The sequence below is a fragment of the Diachasmimorpha longicaudata genome, chromosome 11, assembly GCF_034640455.1.
Source record: "Diachasmimorpha longicaudata isolate KC_UGA_2023 chromosome 11, iyDiaLong2, whole genome shotgun sequence".
NCBI classification, from domain to species: domain Eukaryota; kingdom Metazoa; phylum Arthropoda; class Insecta; order Hymenoptera; family Braconidae; genus Diachasmimorpha; species Diachasmimorpha longicaudata.
In genome coordinates, this window is record NC_087235.1 from 7,423,631 (window position 1) to 7,444,454 (window position 20,824).

At 40.7% G+C, this 20,824-nt stretch overlaps 1 protein-coding gene across 10 annotated transcripts in view; it reads right to left on the reverse strand.

Annotated features, from left to right (window-relative positions):
* LOC135167443 (gamma-aminobutyric acid receptor subunit beta) overlaps window positions 1–20,824 on the reverse strand; it is an 89,778-nt gene that overhangs the window by 10,805 nt on the left and 58,149 nt on the right. For 4 of the 10 annotated variants that reach the window (XM_064130641.1, XM_064130640.1, XM_064130650.1 and 1 more), the window contains exons 7-11: window positions 16,016–16,153; window positions 15,100–15,237; window positions 7,806–8,090; window positions 3,295–3,440; window positions 267–438 (exon numbers count right to left, since the gene is read on the reverse strand). In XM_064130641.1, coding sequence (XP_063986711.1) covers window positions 267–438; window positions 3,295–3,440; window positions 7,806–8,090; window positions 15,100–15,237; window positions 16,016–16,153 — 879 coding nt within the window. The remainder of the gene's footprint in view (window positions 1–266; window positions 439–3,294; window positions 3,441–7,805; window positions 8,091–15,099; window positions 15,238–16,015; window positions 16,154–20,824) is intronic. The other 6 variants (XM_064130642.1, XM_064130648.1, XM_064130645.1 and 3 more) reach the window with 6 other exon arrangements.

Genomic DNA, 20,824 nt, shown 5'->3' on the forward strand with positions numbered 1-20,824 from the left:
GGCAAAAAATATTATTTCTACCCACTTCTCATAGTGCACATATCTATTCTGTGTCAAATGCAATTCTTACTGTGAGGACTTGTCGATTTAATACGAGAACAATACTGGAGATGAAATTAGTATCAAAGTGGTGAAGGTAGCAATTGAATTTAGCTCCTAATAAAGGGAATGAGAATAAAGCCTTCATAATACTGTTTTTTATCGCAAGTGTGCCTCTCGGATGCTCGGTATGAGAATAATAGATATATAAAAGAGTGGAAACATACATGGTGTACCATACAACTTGGTTATGTCTTTGCCAGGATGTATAAAATGCTGTGGCACTGGTGGTGCTTCCTCGTCGGCCCGTCCATTTATTGTATTCTCCAGTGTTCCACCTTTGCTGTGGGCCTTGGGGTCGTTGACCTTGAACCGCACCTCCTGGACAACACGGGACCACTTACAAGAGACACGGCAGTTCGCCACAGGGTGTTCCCATCACGGTCACAACCCCTTTGGATATTTTTGGGATAGCATGCAACAACAGGGAGATTCCCGAGTAGGTCACCGATCAGTTTTTCAACCTGAAAACCTGACTCTCGATACGTTTCTCAACAGGTTTCACAATCAGGGACTGTAATGCTGGATTCAATTCTATTGTTAAACGATTAATCATCCCTAATGCCTTTGTTTGTGAAAAAAAGTAATTTAGGTCATAAGACGAGTGTGAACGCGTCGAAAAAAAATTATCCATCTCCCGAATACAAAGGAAAATAATGTTCTTGATTTTGCGTTTGTTCTCTCCGTGACATTTCTTTATTCATTAAGGGAGGAGGGAGTGGCTAACGAGATACCCCAACTGGTGATTCAATTTAATTACTTATTTAAATGGACGGAAGGATGAATTTGGAGACCAGAGGTGTCCGCGAAACCTTTTCAGGTCGATAAAATATTTAGGCTACATTCTATTTATTCACTGGGTATAGGGGCGACAACTTCTGATTCTATCAATAATTTCCACTTGAATTTGTATTTTCTGCTGGGGGCCACTTGACCCAGAAAAAAAATTCATCAAGGACAACGGTAGATCCATTGGAGACTCATGGAATGAATCTATTCAATGAGTGAAAATCCGGGAACACTTGGAATCAATTGCGATAGTTTCCTTGACATAAGATGAATTCATGCTCACGAAAAAAGTTGGAAGAGACTACAGAACAATATAAGTCTACTATAAAAACAAAATTAAAATTTCATGAGCAGGTGAGTAATGCTTTTTAGACGAGTAGCATTGGAGTAGATTTCTGGGGGAGAAAGTGGGAAACTCCTTGTCTATTACATATTCTATTTCAAGTTTCGGAACGGAAAGACGGTAATGATGATTTATGATACACCTTTGTAGAACGGTAGAGGGTATTTTTGTCAAAAAATTCTCTCCATGTACAACAAGAGTGTTTTTAATTAAAAAAACACATTATGCTCTGATCGTGTGACGAGGAGTAGAATTAAGTTTTCTTAAATTTTCTTCTCATTTACATCATTTATCCTTATAAATCGTTTATGCAAATTGAAATGATAGGAAACTATTGCTAAAGAGAATTTCCCCAAGTTAAATGAGATTTTCCGAGTACTTTGGAAATTAATGGAGGTACATTGGGCAAAAAGATGAAAACAGAATAATAAAATTGAGAAAGAATACTGTCCCTTCATCGACACAATTTAATCTTAGCCGGGGAGACTCCTCTGGCTGGATAATTAATTCATTCCTCTCTAATTAAAGCAACCTTTCTCATTTGACTGCAGAAAATTCCACTGTACTCGTCTGTTTGATATATTCTCTCTCCATTTTCTTTTTTTTTCAGCCGCTGTGCTTTGGACACTCGCTGCGCTACGCCGGAATATTCCCTCCCTTTTCACCCGATGCTTTTAATATTTTCTTTTTCAACTCTATACACTCAATCCTCTCCTTCCCTATCCCGCTCGACCCCATCACTGAACAATCCACGAGATTAAAAGAAAATTCATAGTGGTAGAGACGGTCTCAATGCTTTTATGCATTGAATTTCCGAATCGTGAATTCATTTTATGTAGAACATCTTTTTAACCGCTCTCTCACGCCCCCAACTTTTGAGTATTTATGTTTGGGACGGATCCAGGAGTATTCCAAGTGTTTCAAATTAATGTTCGGGATATTTGAGTTGGACAGTTTCTAAAATGAAATGGGAGTCCGGAAAATTACATTTTCGAGCTTTTCTTCTTTACTCTCTAGAGCGATAAATCCCCATTCATTGCGACTGATGTTGCGAAAATGAAATTTGTTGGCGTGGCGGATATGTTGAAGATATTCAAGGAGAAAATTGGCCAAGTAGAAATGCTCAAAGAGTATGATTCTGTGTCAATTAATTACACTCCCTCCCTCCCTCCATAATTGCATTCAATTCTATCATCCAGGTGATGAGAAAAAGGGGAGGACCGGAGACCGAAACCAGAAATAAAAATGCAAAGACAGAGTTTGGCTTCTCTGAGTAAATGTAATTCTCATTGTCAGGCCGATTGGGCGACGAGCCCACGTTTTCTAGCTTTTCTCTCCCCCTCCCTTTCATTCTCATCGTGATGTCCCACATGCAAGTACCGAAGAAAATGAGGGAAGTAAATTGATAGACCCAATTATATAAAGTTAATTAACCAATTTCTCAGAGGAAAGTAGGCGAAACCACCTCACTCTCGCCTAACCTCCCTGTCAGCCTTCGTGAAAATGTTTTGTGCTCATAAATTACCCGCAGTCGTACTAAGTGCCCCTCCTCCTTAAGCTTGATTTAGGCCCTTTTTCTTCACAGAGCGAAAAAAAGGACGGAGAAGTGAAAACGGAAGTGTTCTGGCGGTATATGGCAACTCCGAGTCTTCTCCTCGTGTTTCTATTTCTATTTCTTTATTTGTCACATAAAGTGCGGTTGCAGTCAGTTTGAAATGTTTTACGAGGATATAAATTCTAGTTTGCGAGATATTATTGCGAAAAAATAGTATATTATTCAGCATGTGTAGCACGAGCTGATAAGTATGCACGAGCTCGGAGGCGACACGAATCGAAGGCGAGTCGTGTTCTCTGTGCGAATTGGGAGTTTAAAAAGCTCTGAGAATTCGTGGTTTCCTACCCTTAAAACTCACTATATTACAATAAAATATATTAAATTTTTTTCTAGTATTTATTGAATCACCAGACTGAGTGTCGAATCTCCCCAAAAGTTGCCGAATAAAAAAAAAATAAAATCCAGGTGTGTGAGGGAGTACCCACTGATTTTGGCTTGCGGTACTCACAGTTTGTTTGGGCGCATGGTCCCCATGATCTCCAGGCACTCCAGGTACTGGATTTTTTCTCGCTAGTTCAACACTCTCAGCAATCTTCTGTAGCCGGCTTTTCCTCATGGCAATCCTCTTAGCTATGTAACCGACGGTGGCGTACTCTGTGAATCAATAACAGTTGCTAAACACCGTATTTAATGATCAGTGAATAAACCGACCCCAATGGCCAAAAAATGGTTAAATGAGCCACAACAATATCAATAAATCGAAAACAGGGTATCCAATAAATCAGTGAATGGGGTGGAACGAAGACTCGGGCGTCTCCCTGTGTGCGGGCCAGTAAAACTTTAGCCAGGTAGCATTGGTACATAATAGTTTTCGTGCACAATTCCGGAAGTTCGATAGATGAACTTCCCAAGTGTAATAGCCCTCCATAGGCCTCTCTCTCCCTCGCCTGAATATGCACCTAGGATTACATGCTGACGGTGGTGGGTCCTTGCGGTGATTGTTCTGTCTCTGAAATAATCCGGAAATCGTTATTATGCCAGCGACATCTAGAGCTTCTTGCACATCCGCAGCGCCCTAGTGTTCGATAACTATTGCCAATGGTTGGCCGGCAGAGCCTACGATTTCATTCATCTACTATGAAGAATAGAGGAAAGGATTCTGAACTGTAGACTGAGGACGTGGGGCCGAAATATCGAATCGAAAACTTCTGTCTGATCTATTCCTAACTGACATTTATAATGTAATACGGTGTAATTTCAAATAAATTGGAAAGATCACACCATTTGAGACGAATAAAACATAGATACGGGTCAGAGAGAGAGAGAGAGAGAAAGGGATCTTTAGAATGATATCCGGATAGGATATGAAATATTATTACGTGGACACTTCAGAGAGCTGAGGCCAAAACTGACCAAGAAGGCAGCATTCAAAAAAATATGAGAATAAAACTTTTGTCAAGCTCATCTAACAAATAAGGTCAAGGCGAATCGCTGACGTTGATAGGGACTTGTGAGGGAGTAGAATTAAGAAAGTCTGACGGACAGAACTGGCGGGTTCCGTTTATGAGTGATTCCATGGAAAAGTGTAGACCGAAAGAAGAAAAATAAACGCAACACTGAGAGAGAGACAGATTTACCATCTTTGACATGTCTATCTAGATACCTATTCGATCAGACTCAAAAATACCGGTCTCTCTATCTTCGACAAACTAATCTGTCTCTTACCTTCAACGTAAATGATTTTTCATGTCATGCGAGAAACAGAGAGAGAGAGAGAGAGAGAGAGAGGGAGTGATTGGGTGAGGGGTAAATCTGTGAGCAGGAGTTTACTTCACGCAGTTGGACCAACCCTCAAATCACCGCAAATGGCTGAAATACATATATGCCAAGTACCTGTGCAAATTCGTCGAGAGAGGTATCCGTTAAATCTCCTCCGGAACGGCCACCCCTATTTTTATTATTACATTCTTAACGTTAGGTTGGAACTACATACGAATACTGTTTTAGTTATATTTTCGTTACTCTCTCTACATTAGTTACTCGGGCTCTACGTTGCTCATTTCAATTTAGGTATATGAAAAAAATAAGCACTTGCGGATTATCGCATAATGTAATAGAAGCATAACAACTAGGAAGCTAATCATGGCACGCCATTTCCACGTACGAAATTTCTAATGAAGCGGAATATTTCCCCCGGGGGTTATAATATATATCGACGTCACTACAATTTTCCGACTGGGATGAGAAATTGGAATCGTGAGGGGGTATTATAATTAGCGGGGAAATATCGGTTCGTCAATTTTAGGTGAAATATAGCTTGTGAAATCATGCATATCTGGGGGAATTACGTCACAATGATATGACGCCGTTAACGGCGCGGGCTTTGTGGAATATATAAATGGATTTGCCTGGGATAGATAGCAGGAGGGCGAGGGGAGGGAAGAGGGAATGGGGTGACTAGAGTTTCTCAGGAAAAAGGGGTTATTTCTGGCGTTCGGCATACCATGAAATCGTTGAGTGACAAGACTGGCTGCATGTTGGCAACGTACGAACCTGTATAAAAATATATATATTTTTTTTTATCACCCTGTCGGCGCGTCTTTTATCATCCCTCGTGACCGGGTCATCGGAGTATTTCGTCTGTGATGGTACATTTGAGGTGGAAACACTATCAAAGCGTCTGTCCTTCAACTCCACCCCCACTTTCTTTTCGGTAGGCTTTTTTTTAATCTTCTCTTTCTGTTTTTTTTTGTCACACCTCCTGCTCCGGATGAAATCGTTTCCGGAATTCTATTTTGACGTGAATGGAAACAAATTTGGGATTTTTCTTTCATTCCTGGGGGTTATATATCGCGTTCATCTGGTTTTGCTCTTCTATTTTCCCTCGAACGAGATTGGGAGTTTTTTTAGGGGGTTTGGGATTTAATGGAGAAATATGTATATTTTTTTACCCGACGATGATTGAGGTCGCTGGTGAGTTACCGCCTAACGCAGCTCTCGTTCCGCAATTCCATGGGGCGGAAAATCGAATTGCGAATCAGTGTCACACGGTGTTTTTGAATGGAGGTGTATTTTTTTTGTGGGCTCAGTAATTGGAAGGATTCTATCAATCTTGAGAAAAATTTGGCAAAAAATTAATTTTGAGACGTACACGTCAGGCGAAATGTGGATTTATCAACGAAGATATCAAATGACGTTGAATTCACATAGAATGTGAATATATATGGAAATTGAAAACTCTGTAAAAATCTCGAACACCTTTGCCCGTGTAATGAAACCATTGACGTATATGTTTGAGAATCTCATAAGATGAATACCCCATGTATAATAAACAAGATTGACTGAACAAGCCTGGTGTTAACTCCCCACAACCGTCGGTCCCCAGTAATAACCATTCCCTTCCCGTCTACCATTGGAGTGTCACGACGATCTCATGAAAATCTCTTATCCCCGAAGTACTTCACGGATATGAGAGCCCTGAGTACGAAGCCGCACTGTCATTTTCCCCATCGCAAGTGAAAACTACTCCATTCCCGATGCTCGTCACCCTCAACAATATACAATTCTCCATTAACCCCCTTCCCTTTCAGCTCAACCATCTTTTCAAAGTTCTTTACAACCCCGAGAAATGCACCCGATCGGCGCCATCGGCTTTGAAAAGGGAACGATAGGGATAAGGTGGAGCGCATCGTTACATTAAACCGGGACAAGCGTTACTGAGAGATTCAGTTTAAATGGAAAAATAAAAAAATTCTAATCGTCTCACCGCGACAATATAAAATCACGTACGAACACGGGAAAGATGGGTTGAAGTGGTTGAGGATTGACTGAGGGGTTGGGGGATAGAACCGAGATAGAATTTGAATCTCTTGGGGTGGATTTAGTCAGTCGGGGACGAGAGCAATTGCCCGGAGGACTAGACTCCCGTGACTCCGGTTATATCCGAGCCCATTGTCTTTATATTTTCCGCAATTGGAGTCTTACGTGAGACGAGGGAGCGCACGATCTATCGAAATCATTGCACACTGCGTTTTTCATATATCCAAGAGCAAGAGCATTGTACAAATACACTGTAATAATTGAGTTAATTAAAAATCATTTAATAATGAAGTTCTTTCAGCTGTTTCGTAACGATAATTTACAACAGTGTGCACTGTTTGGGATCGATCGATTGTTCCACGGCTCACGACACGATCGCTCGACATTTCAGACCTAATTATTCAGAATGTTGCTTCACTTTTGAACTCTAAATTTTGTCAAACATTAACGACAATGACCAATTAGTGAATGGTAATTTTGAGTTGAACGAGCAAATCGTGTGTCACTCGCTAGTCAGCCCGCTCGATCAATCGAAATCGCTGCACACTGTCGCTGATGCAAAATGCATTATTGTCAAAAATTACGTAAAAATTTCATAATTTTCATTTCACCATCAAAATACGAAAAATACGTGAATAACATATGTCAATTCAGCTAAATAAGTGTGCCCACCGTGTTAGTCTCGTACGCACGGTTAAAATTACGATTGTGCCCAAATCAACAGTAATATTTGATAAACTAAATGTTAGTAAATAAATGTTGGTGCCAACAGTATGCAGTGTTTAGGATCGATCGATTGTTCCAGTACTCGCGAGGATCGAATGATCAAAGTCCTCATTATCAAGCAGCTCCAGCCACGACTGATGCATTAATCAGTCAACAGTCAGCATTTTTTGCAATCATTGAGATTTAAAGAAAAGCCATGGCACCCTCCGACAGCTGTCACACCCATCTGTGTGAGTGGATGATAGTACAAGTGCGTATCAACAATTTTTTTCTCTTTTCATTTGCTTTATCATCATCATCATCATCGTCATCATCATCATCATCATTATCACCATCACTGTGTGTTTCATTGTTTTACTGTGTCAGCGTGTAAGTATTCAACATTCGTATGTTGTTAGTGATTTTAATGGTTCTCAGGGTCGGGGGGTATGTTTATTATTTTTGGGGGTATTTGTGGGCCCAGTGATTACTTACCGAGGAGTGAGGCGAAGACCATGACGAAACACGTGCCCAGGTAGACGTCGATTGACTTGACGTAGGAGATTTTGGGGAGGGCCGCGTTTGTCGAGGACATGAGGGTTGTCATGGTGAGCACAGTGGTTACTCCGAGGGCTACCCGAGCGGGGGTTGCGTTTCGGTTTAGCCAAAAGCTCACCCATGAGATTATCACGATTAATCCCGAGGGTATGTAGATTTGAATCAGGTAGTATCCCATCGATCTCACAAACTGGATTTCACACGCTAGCCGAGAATAATTACCTGCAATTCAAAAGAAAGCAAAACATATTGCACACTATGAGTATCATCAGCATCAATAAGCACTACAATGTAATATCATTTTTTTCAATCAATCGTTTTATTTTTTCATAAATTTTTATTGTCTCTCGGTGAGAGGCGAAACCGGTGGCTGAGAGCGCTGATAATTCCCAGCTGAAAAAACAAGCTTGAATTTTTATTTTTCATCCATTAAGACGTGCAATTATTGAGGGCTAAGGAGGAAATTGAGGGGGGGGGGTGAGGGAGAGGGCTATTATACCAGCCATCTACCTTCTGGGCTTTACGACACTAACCAGCTCATGTACGTCCTTCTCAGTTACTACCACTGGTTTTCTCTGTATGGCAAACACAATAACCGAACAAGCCCTCCACCCACTCTCCACCACCCTCATCCGGGAGCTTGGTGGAGCTCTGCAGGGTCTTAAAACACGAAACTTGCACACTTTGCACCGCTGGGTGGACCGGTTGAGGGGGTAAGAGGAGAAAGCACTTGGAGCTTGCAACGGACTCAGTACATCGTATACCCAGGGAGATCGGCTGCACAAGGTAATAACCTCAGGTTGGGCTCTATACCTAGGTGGCTATTGCCACTGACTCTCCCTCGGTGTATTCACCGTATCTTTCCCCACTGTCTTGGGTTATATACCCTCCGGGAAACTACACCAAAACTGATCCAGCCGAGTTTAACGTGGAATAACTTGGCTCGCAAAGTCGTAAAGACTGTTTACCCGCGTAAAACTTGGCTTTTACGAATCGCCAGGCGATTTTCCCTCTTTCACTCTCAGCTCTCCCTCTTGGTTTGAGTCTTTTCAATTTTTTTGGTTTTTTTCCTCCTGAGTTTTACACAGCCCTGGCTATTGCCGTATTTCTCACTACACTCTCAGCCATAAATACCTTTTGTTGACTTGTCACGTTTTTTTTGTGATCTTTCTGCCTTCGCAGCAGCTCGTGGTTGTTTTGATTCTTTGCAAATCAAGTTTTTTCTTTTCCTGATTTGTCTACTCTTCTGGTCAACTGAATTCCCATTTTTTTTACCAACTCGTAAAAATACATATAATATTATTACATTATTTAATAGAGGTGGGAGTATTGTGAAAAGTCCAACTCAATACATAGAGTCGAATTGTTGGAAATTGAAGTGGATTACAATATTAGTGATATGTCAAGCAAATGATTTGCGTGTCAGATGAAAGATTATTCAGTAAGCTTTCCACTGAGTACAAAGTATATAGGATTTATTCGATAAGGAGAATAGAATAAGCAAGAAACTAGGAAACAAGCCAACGTCGCCCTCACGCATGGTTATACTACTTCTTTTATCGAGGAAATGATGATGGGAATCTGAGAAACGATGCTATTTATAAATTTCATGTCGTCCATTGTGAGCTATTACGAGTTTTTTCATTATTTCTCCGGGCTCTCCTAAGCTCTCGGCCATTTCGATTTTAGGGAGCTGTAATTTTTTCCTTTGGAAAATTTTTTACTCTCCTCTCTTCTCACTTAGGCTTTTTACGTTCTGACGTCATTTGCTCTCAAAAATGATTTCACAGCGGAGGCTTGAATATTTTTTTCTCAGGCCTTCGCACGACTGGAGGGTTTTTTTTATCAAGTAAACGCAAATAAAGAAAAGTGGAGGGATGTGTCTGGGTAACGTCAAAGAGAATGAAGTTGCATATTCGTGGGAGAGCTTTTTTCTCGTGTTTTGTGTATTATACGTTGTCTCTGTTCAACTCAGTATCTCTTCAGCTTCACACCCCTTGCCTCTTCCCTCTCAAGCGTTTGGTCCTCCTCACTTTGGTTGACAGTACATAGTCGTGTCCTCGTTAGTTTCGAAGGAGGTGCGCTTGACCTATCTCTATACCTCGCGTTAAAGTCACAATTTCTCTTCTATTTTTCTTCTTTGTATATGGATAGAAGTATACTTTCAGTTGTTTTAGGTTATTCTCGTACCTCTGACCTTTTTAAAATTAGATTTTTCTCTTATTCTGGGAAATACGAAGTCTGATGGAATGAAGGGGAAGATAATGAAATTGAGATTATTTAATATTTGGTGGAATTCGCGGAATTATCCTCAGTTTTGCTGGCATCCAAGTGATTTGCGTGGGCGGGTTCAACGTACTTCCTATTTCCCCAGGAGCTCGGCAATCGAAAAAGCTCCTCACTGCTAATATTTTACAATTTAAATTTCCCGTAACCTTCTTTAAATATTTTATCACATTATAGTCTCTCTCAAATTGAAGAAAATTCCTAATTAAACATCCCAAAGCTATCGAAAATAATTCACTCCTTTAAAGTGTATAAGATGAGCACAATAATAATAATAATTTGTTTTCAATTCATTGAACCTCCCCTCATTCATATGTATTAATGGCTAAATGAAGGTATGACCTTGCACACAGACTGCTGCTTGGAATTCCCTCATTTTATTTATTAAAAAACCGTTTCACCTCGTCATTTTCTGTTTTTTCATTTTTTTCTCGAGAAAAATGTTAATGTGTTGCCTTGATAAGCACTTTTCTGCAATATCTTCACAAGCAACGCGAACAGACTCAGTGTAGTCACGTTCTTTGCGTACCTCTTTTCACTTCTCCCATGTCCTCATTTTCTTTTGTTCATTTTCACTGACTGTATCCTCCCCTTGGTACCTTTACTCTCATGTCGACCATCTCATTCTTCGGTCGTCCGGTTTCGTCGCATCTCATCACAGCAACCACAGTAGTTCGTGTGCTCTTCGTATCCCGGCAGAAATCCACCGTCTCAATTCTTTCTTTCACATTGGAGATTTTTGTAACTCTCTAATGACGCGATGTCTATGGCTTTTTCCTTGCCACCTTTATGTCTACCAGAATTCTCTTTAATCCACGACAACACCTCGGCTGACAAAAGCTCGAGCGCTACTACTTCGTCCCGTTATTTTTCATTTGGTTCGTTGCTGAAAGGGCCGTTGTGGTTTTGAGGATAAAAGGGGCTAGAGTTTAATGGGCGGTATAGTATCTTCGGAATATTAAATAAATATTACCGCCCATAATGGTGGTAAAACTGATGCTCAATAATTTATCATGTTACGACATAATGCTGGCTGAATTTGTTTGTGTTGCGATTTGTTTCTCTTAAATTGACATGCAAGCGATTTTTTTTTCTTGTAGAACCTTGTGTATTTATAATCCCCTTGCCGGCTCCCCCATTGCGGTGACTTAATGCGTCAGCACCATGCAGGCGGTCGTCTGAACCCGTAACATTACGATCTTGATTTCAGAATCGTAGTTTCTCAACTGTTCGTTAATCCATTTTTTCGAAGCCCGCTCTTTCTGGTTTCTCTTCGAGTTAAGTTGAAGGGACGATAGCGGCGGATGGATTGGTCTTGAGACGTCCGACTCAACCCTGCTATTCATTCACCCTCATCCCTATTTGCGATAATCTTCTCTAGCCGGTGAATAATTTTCCCTCAATTGTCATTCTCAAATTATCGTTGACTTGGGTTCATCCCTCAACTTTTATCGCCTCATTATTTTTATCCATTTTCATTTATTCTCTTTTGTGTTTTGGGGGTAACGAGGTTGAACATCTGAATCCGCTCGGTCGTTATGTCGTCCAGTTTGCAATTTATGGGAGGAATGGAAAACGCGCGTTTCAGGTCCCGCGAATCCCCTCGTTTCGCGTTCTTATTTTCCCTCGAGGTCGATCGCTCGCGGCAGAAGGAAAATCTTTTGAAACAGTCAGCACTATCTGAATATATATAATCTTGGGGCTCTCTTTTCTCTCTATGGATCGTAGCCTTTGGCATCGCTGATCTCGTTGAGCGTCGATGCAAGAGTTACTGACGACTACCCTGATTCGGGGGAAAAAAAAGCGGACAAGAAACTTCTTTTGATGAGGTTTTTCTTTCACTTTGATTATGAATCCCTGTGTTTCTTCTCGTTGGTTTGAATCAAACGAATGCTGGATCATTATCATTGAAATCACTTCTTCCGCATAAAGTTATCTCTCGGCTCTTAATATTTTTCTTTCTCCATCCGAAAATTTCCCCCGTCCTTCCCAAAATGTGCACGAAGGATATGAGAGTTGTCGGTTAACGGTGACACGAAAGCATGTAGCTATGGCCCTACATGGTGAAAACGAGCTATTGTAGAATGACACGGTGGCGGCCTCAAGCCAATGTAAAGCCCCGGTGACAATGTCAAGAGCCCACACTGGCCGACAAGATGGAGAAGTCGAGTACGCAGGCCGTATAGACTGGAGTATGTGAGACAGAAGACGTCTCATTCAACTCAAATCATTAAACATTGAGGTGTGCGACGAGGTCAGGGGCTCTCTAAAGTGCATCAAGTACAAATCCAATTACCCTTTACACTGAAAAAGTGGACTTTTCATTGAACTCTACTTGAATCTTTAAATTCTATATTTTTTCCGGAACGAGATTTTTTTGTATTACAAGTACAACGGAAAATTTAATTACAAATACTGAACATGAAACTCTCCTCAAGGTAATTACGAGTATTTATTCGGGTGGAAGGAACACTAGGTGGAAAAAAAAAGGAAATATCCAATTTACAATCAATTAATTATCCTCCCTGAGGAACTATATGTTTTCGTTTGCAGAGAAGAGAGAAAAAATCTCCCTTAATTCGACGAGAAAATGTTTTTCCCCGAGGCATCCGATGGGTCTAGGGGCTAGTGAATATGTGAAGATGCGGTGGTGGTGGTTGAAGTGAAATACATTGGGAGAGGGCCCTTCAAAGAGGCGCTCGTGCGGGTTATGTGTTCGCTCGATTGCGGTGAGCGTTGCCTAGTCCCTCATCCCATACCCTATTTCTCCCCGTTTTAATTACTAAGGCTTTGATTGTGGCAGGAAAACTCGTGAGAGGTTATAAAGCGAGGATAATCCACCTCTTGACTCAGACGCAAAATATCCAAATATTTCTGATGAGATGAGAGTTTTTATCTGAAATTTTTCAGTTGACAAAATCATTGTTTAACATTTTGAATTTTGCCTGAAGACGCGCATTTTCTGTGCTTAACAAGCTGAATGGAGAGATGAAGAGAATGGGCCGGTTTGTTTCCGGGACAGGCGGAGTGGCAATGAGTCGAGTACGAAGGAGAGATGGAGGGGTTTCGGAAGAGATTGAGGTGGGTAATTTAGCTTCGGGAGGCTTCTGTGGGTCAGTCGGTGTGATCCGAGTCGTAATCAAAGCCTTCATCAAGCTAAGTAAAGCCCAGCATGAAGCCCTCTTCTCTATTGCCATCGTATTTCCTCGTTCCACTCATTACATGATCCCCTTCTATGGCTTTAATACTCCACCATATCCCCACTGACATATTTCAACTCACTATCGACTAGAAAAGCTCCGGATGTATTATTTTGTGTCATTGACACTATGATCGAGGGCAAATTTAGGAAATTAGCATTTGTCGGAGATAGATTATCCTCATATTTCCCTCCGAAAGTTTAACAATTATGATGAAGGGAGACGAATAGCGATGAATTTAAAAGAGGAGAAAAGTGAGAGGATAATAAGGTGCTTGGTGGAGTGCTAGCTGGAGATAATTGTCTCGGTCCGGGTGAGAAGTCATTTACAAGCTGCACAGCGGAAAAGAAATATCTGAGGTAATAGGGAGAGTGATGAGTCAAAAGGTTTCTTCGTCGATACCGTTGATTTAATTTCAATTTCCAATAATGTCTCGAACAATCAACCCTATCACTCATCAGACTAGAAATACAAAGTGGAGGATGATGCTTTCCTACGCATATCATCAACATTTGCATCTCGAATATAGCACATGAGCTCTTCATAGACGCCTACAGAGGTGCTTGATGAGCTCCCCCGTCCCCAGAGTCCAATGTTCTTTCATAGAGTCGGCGTGTCGTGGCGGCCGGCGTCGATGCATTCGAGGCCTCACTCCATCTTTCAATAGAGGCCTTCTCCTCCCTTCCACCCCCCTCTCGATTACATTCATGAATAGCCGTCGATACCGAATGGTGAAAGGACTCCGAGCGTTCAGCGGATATCACCTGGATATCTGTATAACGTGCTTGTATTGCTAGCAAACGGCTGGACTCTATTGCCCGAATGTACACGGCCTTTGCATCCAATAGCTCCGGATGGATGAGAGGAGGAGGAGGGGATTGGAGCGAATACAGAGCGAGTGAATGGAAGGAACAAGTGAGACAGCCGATCACACGTATTTGCGTATCTTGGATGCAGGCGTGCGAATGTGACGTATCCAGCACAGGAATATCAAGATCATATCGAGATTCTGGTCAAGTGATATGGACACGAGTGAATACAGATATGCATTCAATTGTCGTTGCATGGGGAGCGCTGGGGGTGGAAAATTTAAGATGAGAGTCAACTCAAAGGTCTTATTTGAAATTGAATGGCTATTCAGTTCCCGAGGGGACTGGGATAAATAATTTCATGGGCACCGTTTAGTAATAACTTCCAAGAGAACTATTATAAAACTATTTTTGTGAGCTAGTGGTGGATATTGATAGCACCTTAGGGGCTTGGCTGGCCATCATCCACTGATAAACTCATCAATTTCAGGGGCCGGAAATTTAGTGTTTCTGGCCAACACCTATTTCATCATGCATAAACCGAAATAGTGGAATAGAGGAAATTGTAAACTCCGGATGACAGTGATTCGGCGAGTTGAGGATGGCCAGTGGTTAATGGTTCGGGGCTTTGATGTCTCTATTGTGAATAAAGAAATTATCACTCTCTCAAATTTCTAATAGAAATTCTCATAGGTTAAATTAGGGTATTGAACTGAGCGGTAACTTGAGGTACAGAGTTCCACCAATTTTCCATTATTGTCGTCATTTCTCTAGCTGGTTCAGGGGATTTGATGTCTCCGTAAAGAGGCAATTTAGATTATTACTTCGGGTCGTGGAAAAGGGGGTGGGGCGGGTGGGAGATTGCGAATGCGATTGCGAGATTGAAGGGCACTTATTTCGCTGATGTTTTTTCTTTGGTAATTTATCATACGTTACCGGTGGTCAAACTAATCTCCATCGCCCGCTGTCGATGACCGAGGACCTTGAACTGAGGCAGCGAGACCTCGTTGCTGACACCAACGCTGTTGGGACCCTCGTTCCACTTGTACCGGATGTCTCTCATCGTGTATCCGACTGAAAATAGAGAGAGACCCCCCCCTTGCGGTTGGTACATACCTTTCTGGACACACCTGGCACATTAGCGCGTCGCAGGCTCCGAGGGGGCCTCCACGACTTACCTTTTTCTATTACATATTTTAATTCCTAAACTTGTCTTTCTATTTCGAATGAGACTATTGTCTTTATATAACAATAATTTGCTTTATCGTCTTTATAAAATTTTGCCCATTGTACAGCCACGTGCCAAAATAGTCAGGAAATGTCTCCGGTATTCCCTCAAATTCAATAGATTGCTCAAGCATTTTTTTCCATTCCATAATTGAGGTGAAATAAATATGAATTTAAAAAATCAGCTATTGTAAACTGGAAAAAAATACAGATAGATGGCAATCTGTTGAGCACTAAAAAACGTTCTGGAAGATCCAGGGGGCTTCTTGGCTTCTCTCAGAGGGACCATCCATAATAGGTCCTTTTCCGCAATTTTATATATTTAAATTTCTCTCTCTCTCTCTCTATCTCTCATTTTCTTCATCGTCTCATTCCCATTCTTTCGTCAGCGATAGTTAGCGTATCACTTCTCGCCATTCCACCTTTCCTCCACTCGCCAGTTAATTTCTTTCTCTCGCTTCTGGCTCTTTGGGGCGAGAGTAAAGTGTACACAGGATGGACGTGATAAAGAGAGGTACGAGCGTATGAGACAGTCTCTATATATTTCTTTTTATTTCAGCTCTTTCAACTTTTGCATCCTCGCTTGTATGCATTTTATTCTCTCGTTAGTTTTGCTTATATGTACCTGTGGTTAGGCCTATGGTTCTCTCTCGTTGCCTGTGACCAAGCACGCGAAACTGCGGCAATTCCACCTCACTCGCGATGCTGACAGATTTTGAGCCATCGTGCCATTTGTACCGAATATCGCGCATTGTGTATCCAACTGCCGAGAGAACAAAAACACAAAAATCTCCACTCTAACGCACAGTAAGACATTTATTGGTTGGGATACATTTTTTTTTCCTTTATGTTAAATGGGTTCTGGGGTAAACAAAGGGGGCTACATTAATGCGAGGTTACGTCAAAAACATACCTATGAATTTTTATCTTCAAACGGAAAAGCTTTTACGTTTTATTTCTTTGATAATTTCACTTCATCTTGAAATGAAAAAAAAATTATTTCAGCATTTCATGAAAAATTCATAGGATATGTGTTTATATTTACTTGATAGACTGTTTATACCACAGTGAGAGCAATACGAAAGATAATGCATCGATATTGAGCATTGACTCTAATCATATGTCTTCAGTATGTGTAAATATGAAGACCAGTCCTTCTCACCGGTGTTTACTGACAATAATTCTGTCGTGTTACCCCCTCAGTGGAATAACATTCCTCCGTGGCAATCAACATACATCGTCTGACAATAATAAAGAAGGGGGAGCGTACGGGGGGCAGTTATGAGGGGTGTTCCAGAAGAGGGCGGATGGGTAGGGGAAGATAGTGGTTGCACAATCGTTACATCACATTCCAGGATTTCAAATGGCATTCGGCCGCCGGGCACCTGCATAGCGAGCATTTGTCAGATCCTGGATTAAGTAATCTTGAGTATTCCTGATTAAGTCCCCGGGGGATTTGCACGGGTCGTGTGGCTAGTCGCAAGTTTCTTCCTACTGAAGGCCATAATCGAGGTATTCTAATTCGATTGAGGAAACTCATCAATTATTAATTGAAGATTCCCGGTATAAGGGGAGAATGTGGTCTATGGAAATTCAAGTACTTCGGGGAATTCGTTTAGTTTATTTACAAAGACAGGAGACTTCCTGGCAAATAGGCATTACCAGGAATTTCATTCCAACACATCCATCCCCAAAAATTTATTTTTCAATTTGAGGATATTCTCTCCCCCTCGATATCTACCCATCTATCATAGAGAAATAAATGAAAAAAATTGGTGATGAGAAAGCGAATTATTTATTCGTTTACGACCCTCAAATTGAGCATTCAACTTAAAACAGTAACTCAATTGCTCGTTATGCGAATACCGACTGCTTTTCCAGTAGCGAGGGTTCACTCCTAAATGCATATCCCCAAATTCCTGGACGCGAGTGGATCAGAGGGGAGAACGGAAAATCGAGAGAAGAGGTATCATGCAAGGATTAACGCGTTTTCCATGGGATTCATCAATTGAATAGCCGGCTGTATTGAATTTATTGCATGTATATTGAGTACCGTTTAAATGTGCAAAACTTGTTTTTACTCCCAAATACAATCATCAGAGAAATCCACTTAACCTCAGTGCAAATGCGATACACCCGGCTATAAACAATTTTCCAATCGCTGGGAAAAAAGATAGAATAACAAAATCGTGCAGTTACAGAATTTCAGGATTATGGGAGCGCATAAAAATAGAACAGTGAGGATAATTTCCAACATTGTTAAAAAAAATTATTCACATATGTAATACGACGGGGAAAAGGAACGAATAATCGCCAGGGATTTACTTTAAATTACATGAGGGATAAATTCACATATAACACTGACAGATATTTGGTTGAACGGTTATCTGTGATTAAGGACGACAAATATGAAGAGCGTTAACCAAAAAAAAAAACAGAGAAATTATGTAAAAATGTATAGAATTTTGAAAGTGAGAAAGAATTGTTTCGTGCAGGCGTGCGGTCGGTGATTATAGCAGTCCAACAAGCGTACAAAATAGCTCCAAGGGATTTTCTTCGGGTGGGAGACTCAATTATCCCAACGACTCCCTTACAACCCGGAGAAACAGTTGGAAAAAGCAGCGGTCGAAGGGAAAAAGAAAGCAACAAGAGGAGAAATGCACAGATTAGTTTGCACACGAAGGGACTTTTAATGGCAATCGTTGTAAATGCAACATTCCCTGCAACACGTCCCATTTCCAAAATCGATTTCTCCGGATTTAGACATCATTGTATACATGCAAAGTATCATAACCACTTTACCATAAATTTATTACAAATTTTCAAATGTGTGGACAGGCAAAGGTGTTGTATTTTGCAATTTTCACCCCTCAATCTCCGTGTGGGGATGAAAAATTCGATTGTACGTAAATAAATTGATGGAATGAAGGTCTCGCTGTGACACAGGGAGGCAAGGTGGATTTTTTGTTGAGTGGTAAAATGCTATACATCGATAGTGACTATCGAAGGGGTGTGGAAGGGCTGGACACTATTTCCCTCCACTTTTCACTCTAGTTCAGTTCTCACTTTGTGTTTTTGACGTAATTGCATCTGCGGTGTTGTAGTCATGCCCAGGTTTTCTCTCGTGAAAACTCTGTAAAATTTTCTTCATTTCACCGAAGGTTAAATCCAAAGTTTAATTTCCCTGAAGTTATCCATAAATATCCCCAGAAAGATTAATTGATCTTCGTTATTATAAATGCTTTTCTGCATTGACTGCTACTCAATTACAGAAAAATTGGTAATGCAAAATACTGTCCAATTCTATAGCAACTCAAAATGTGCATCCACTTGGCCTCTGTGCTCCACTCTTTGCCGCCCATTTTCACACTATATTGTAATTAATTTAGGTAGAGGAAATTCGTAAAAGCCTTAGAAACAATGGAATCCACACGAAAAGCTTGTAAAACATGCAGGATAATGCAACCGCAGTTGATGCGGTTGTGGACAAAATAAAATTACTTTCGTCAAATTGTTTAAAACATCCTCAGGGAATATCCATAATATTCCCACGGTGAATAGCACCACTTAAATCAGCATTCATCAGTAGCCAGGGGAATGACTTCCCCAACACCCTCATTCCTGCTGCTCTTTGTTTGAAATTCTACGATATTTCGGAGAAGCAACGCGTTTAACCCGTTTTCGTTTCTCTCTTCTTTAGTGTTCACCGCCAGTAGTTAAAATTGAGTGAGAACTATCAACTGGCCAATAAAACAGTTTACATCTTCGCACAAATTAACCCAAGCACGTTTAATTTGACGACATTCCAAATTGAGGAGAGAAACTACTTCGGTTTTTTTATTCATTCTTCAAAATGTCATTGACATTTCGATGAATTTAGAATTTAATGCCCGTATAAAGAACAGTTTCAATAAGTTGAGGAATTAATATTAATGAAATATTACTAATAATCAGTGAATTGTAATGAACTACAGCATGCCAAATTGGGAGCCAAAAATGAAACATCTAATTATACTGATTAAATCTATATTAATTATCTAAAACAGATCACGTTGTTAGAACTTAGGTAACAGTTGACCAAATAATATTTACCAGTTAATGAATATTTTTTTGTATTCACGCATGCGCTTTGGCTAGATGCACAATGCGTCAGAATTCGGCTTTCACGGATATCTGTCAGTCGGCATTTATTTTATTTTAAATTGAATTATTTTTATATATTGCGTAGGCTCCTTCCAGGGCCGGCCAGTCGTCAGTGGCCAACGTCCCCAGACACGAGCTTCAGTGCTGTATGTCGGATGCCTTTCGGGCTCTCTCATTCTCTCATGTACTGCATTATTCAACATTGTTTTGTTTTGTTTTGTTTAAAATATTCAGTTTATTCCATTTGCTTGTATTTGTGGCATATTTAATGAAAAATTAATAATCAAATTAAATTAATGAACAAAATTTTTGGCGTAATTTAACGGCCTATGTACAAAAGGGGCTGCGTAGTCCCAATGACGTAGTTAATTCTCCATCTCTCTCTTTTTTATTATTCACTTGTATTTCAGTGCAAGATTGAGGGATTAATAATTGAAATTTTTCATTCAAACAGAAGTGGAAAAGCCCTCCATATTTTGCTGGATGGATAAATTAATTTGTCACTGGAACTGTTATTGGTATTACACAGTGGAGACCCTTCGGAGGTTGCATAATATGTTGGCATTACACCATAGAAATAACAATTTTACACAAATCTAGGTGGCATTTATCTCTAATGAAGTAAGTGATGTATATTTTGTTGAATTAAAAATGAAATCTGAGTGGGGCGGGAAGGGTGTGGAGGGGGGCACTGCCGATGCCCTTCGGCTCGTAAATTACCTTCCAATTGTATAGGTAAATGAGAAAAATTCATAAATTTTTCCCTCCCCTCTTTCTCGAGGTAGAATGCATTGAATAAACCTTTCGGTCTTGAGGAAAAACTCTTGGGGATATGAATTTCCGACGTCTAGGGGCTTAAGAAATTTTTAATAACACACTCGAGACTCGAAGCCAAGTCTTTTCTTGTGAATACTCTCTATCTCGTATGTGAGGTTATGTATGAGTTGAGGGAGGATCGGCCAATGCCCCAGTTATAATATTTTCACTCACGCGACTGTGTCGAACTTGACGGGGGATTGCCCGCTGCAAATCGCAGTGAATATCATGCCGAGAGTAAGAAGAAAGGGGGCGAAAAAAATTGTTGAAGTGGGAGGATAGGAAGGGCCGAAAGTAGTTCAAGTGTCTCATTAGTTCAGCCCCTCCTACTTGGTAAGGATGCGGGAGATGTACGAGTTGTCATTTCTGGAATGTTTTTCTCGTGATAAGAGAATATCAAAATTAAAAAAAATATCCTTATGTTGCATTGGAAATAAGTTCAAATCTATCCAAGGGGTGAGCTCAGTGTATAATC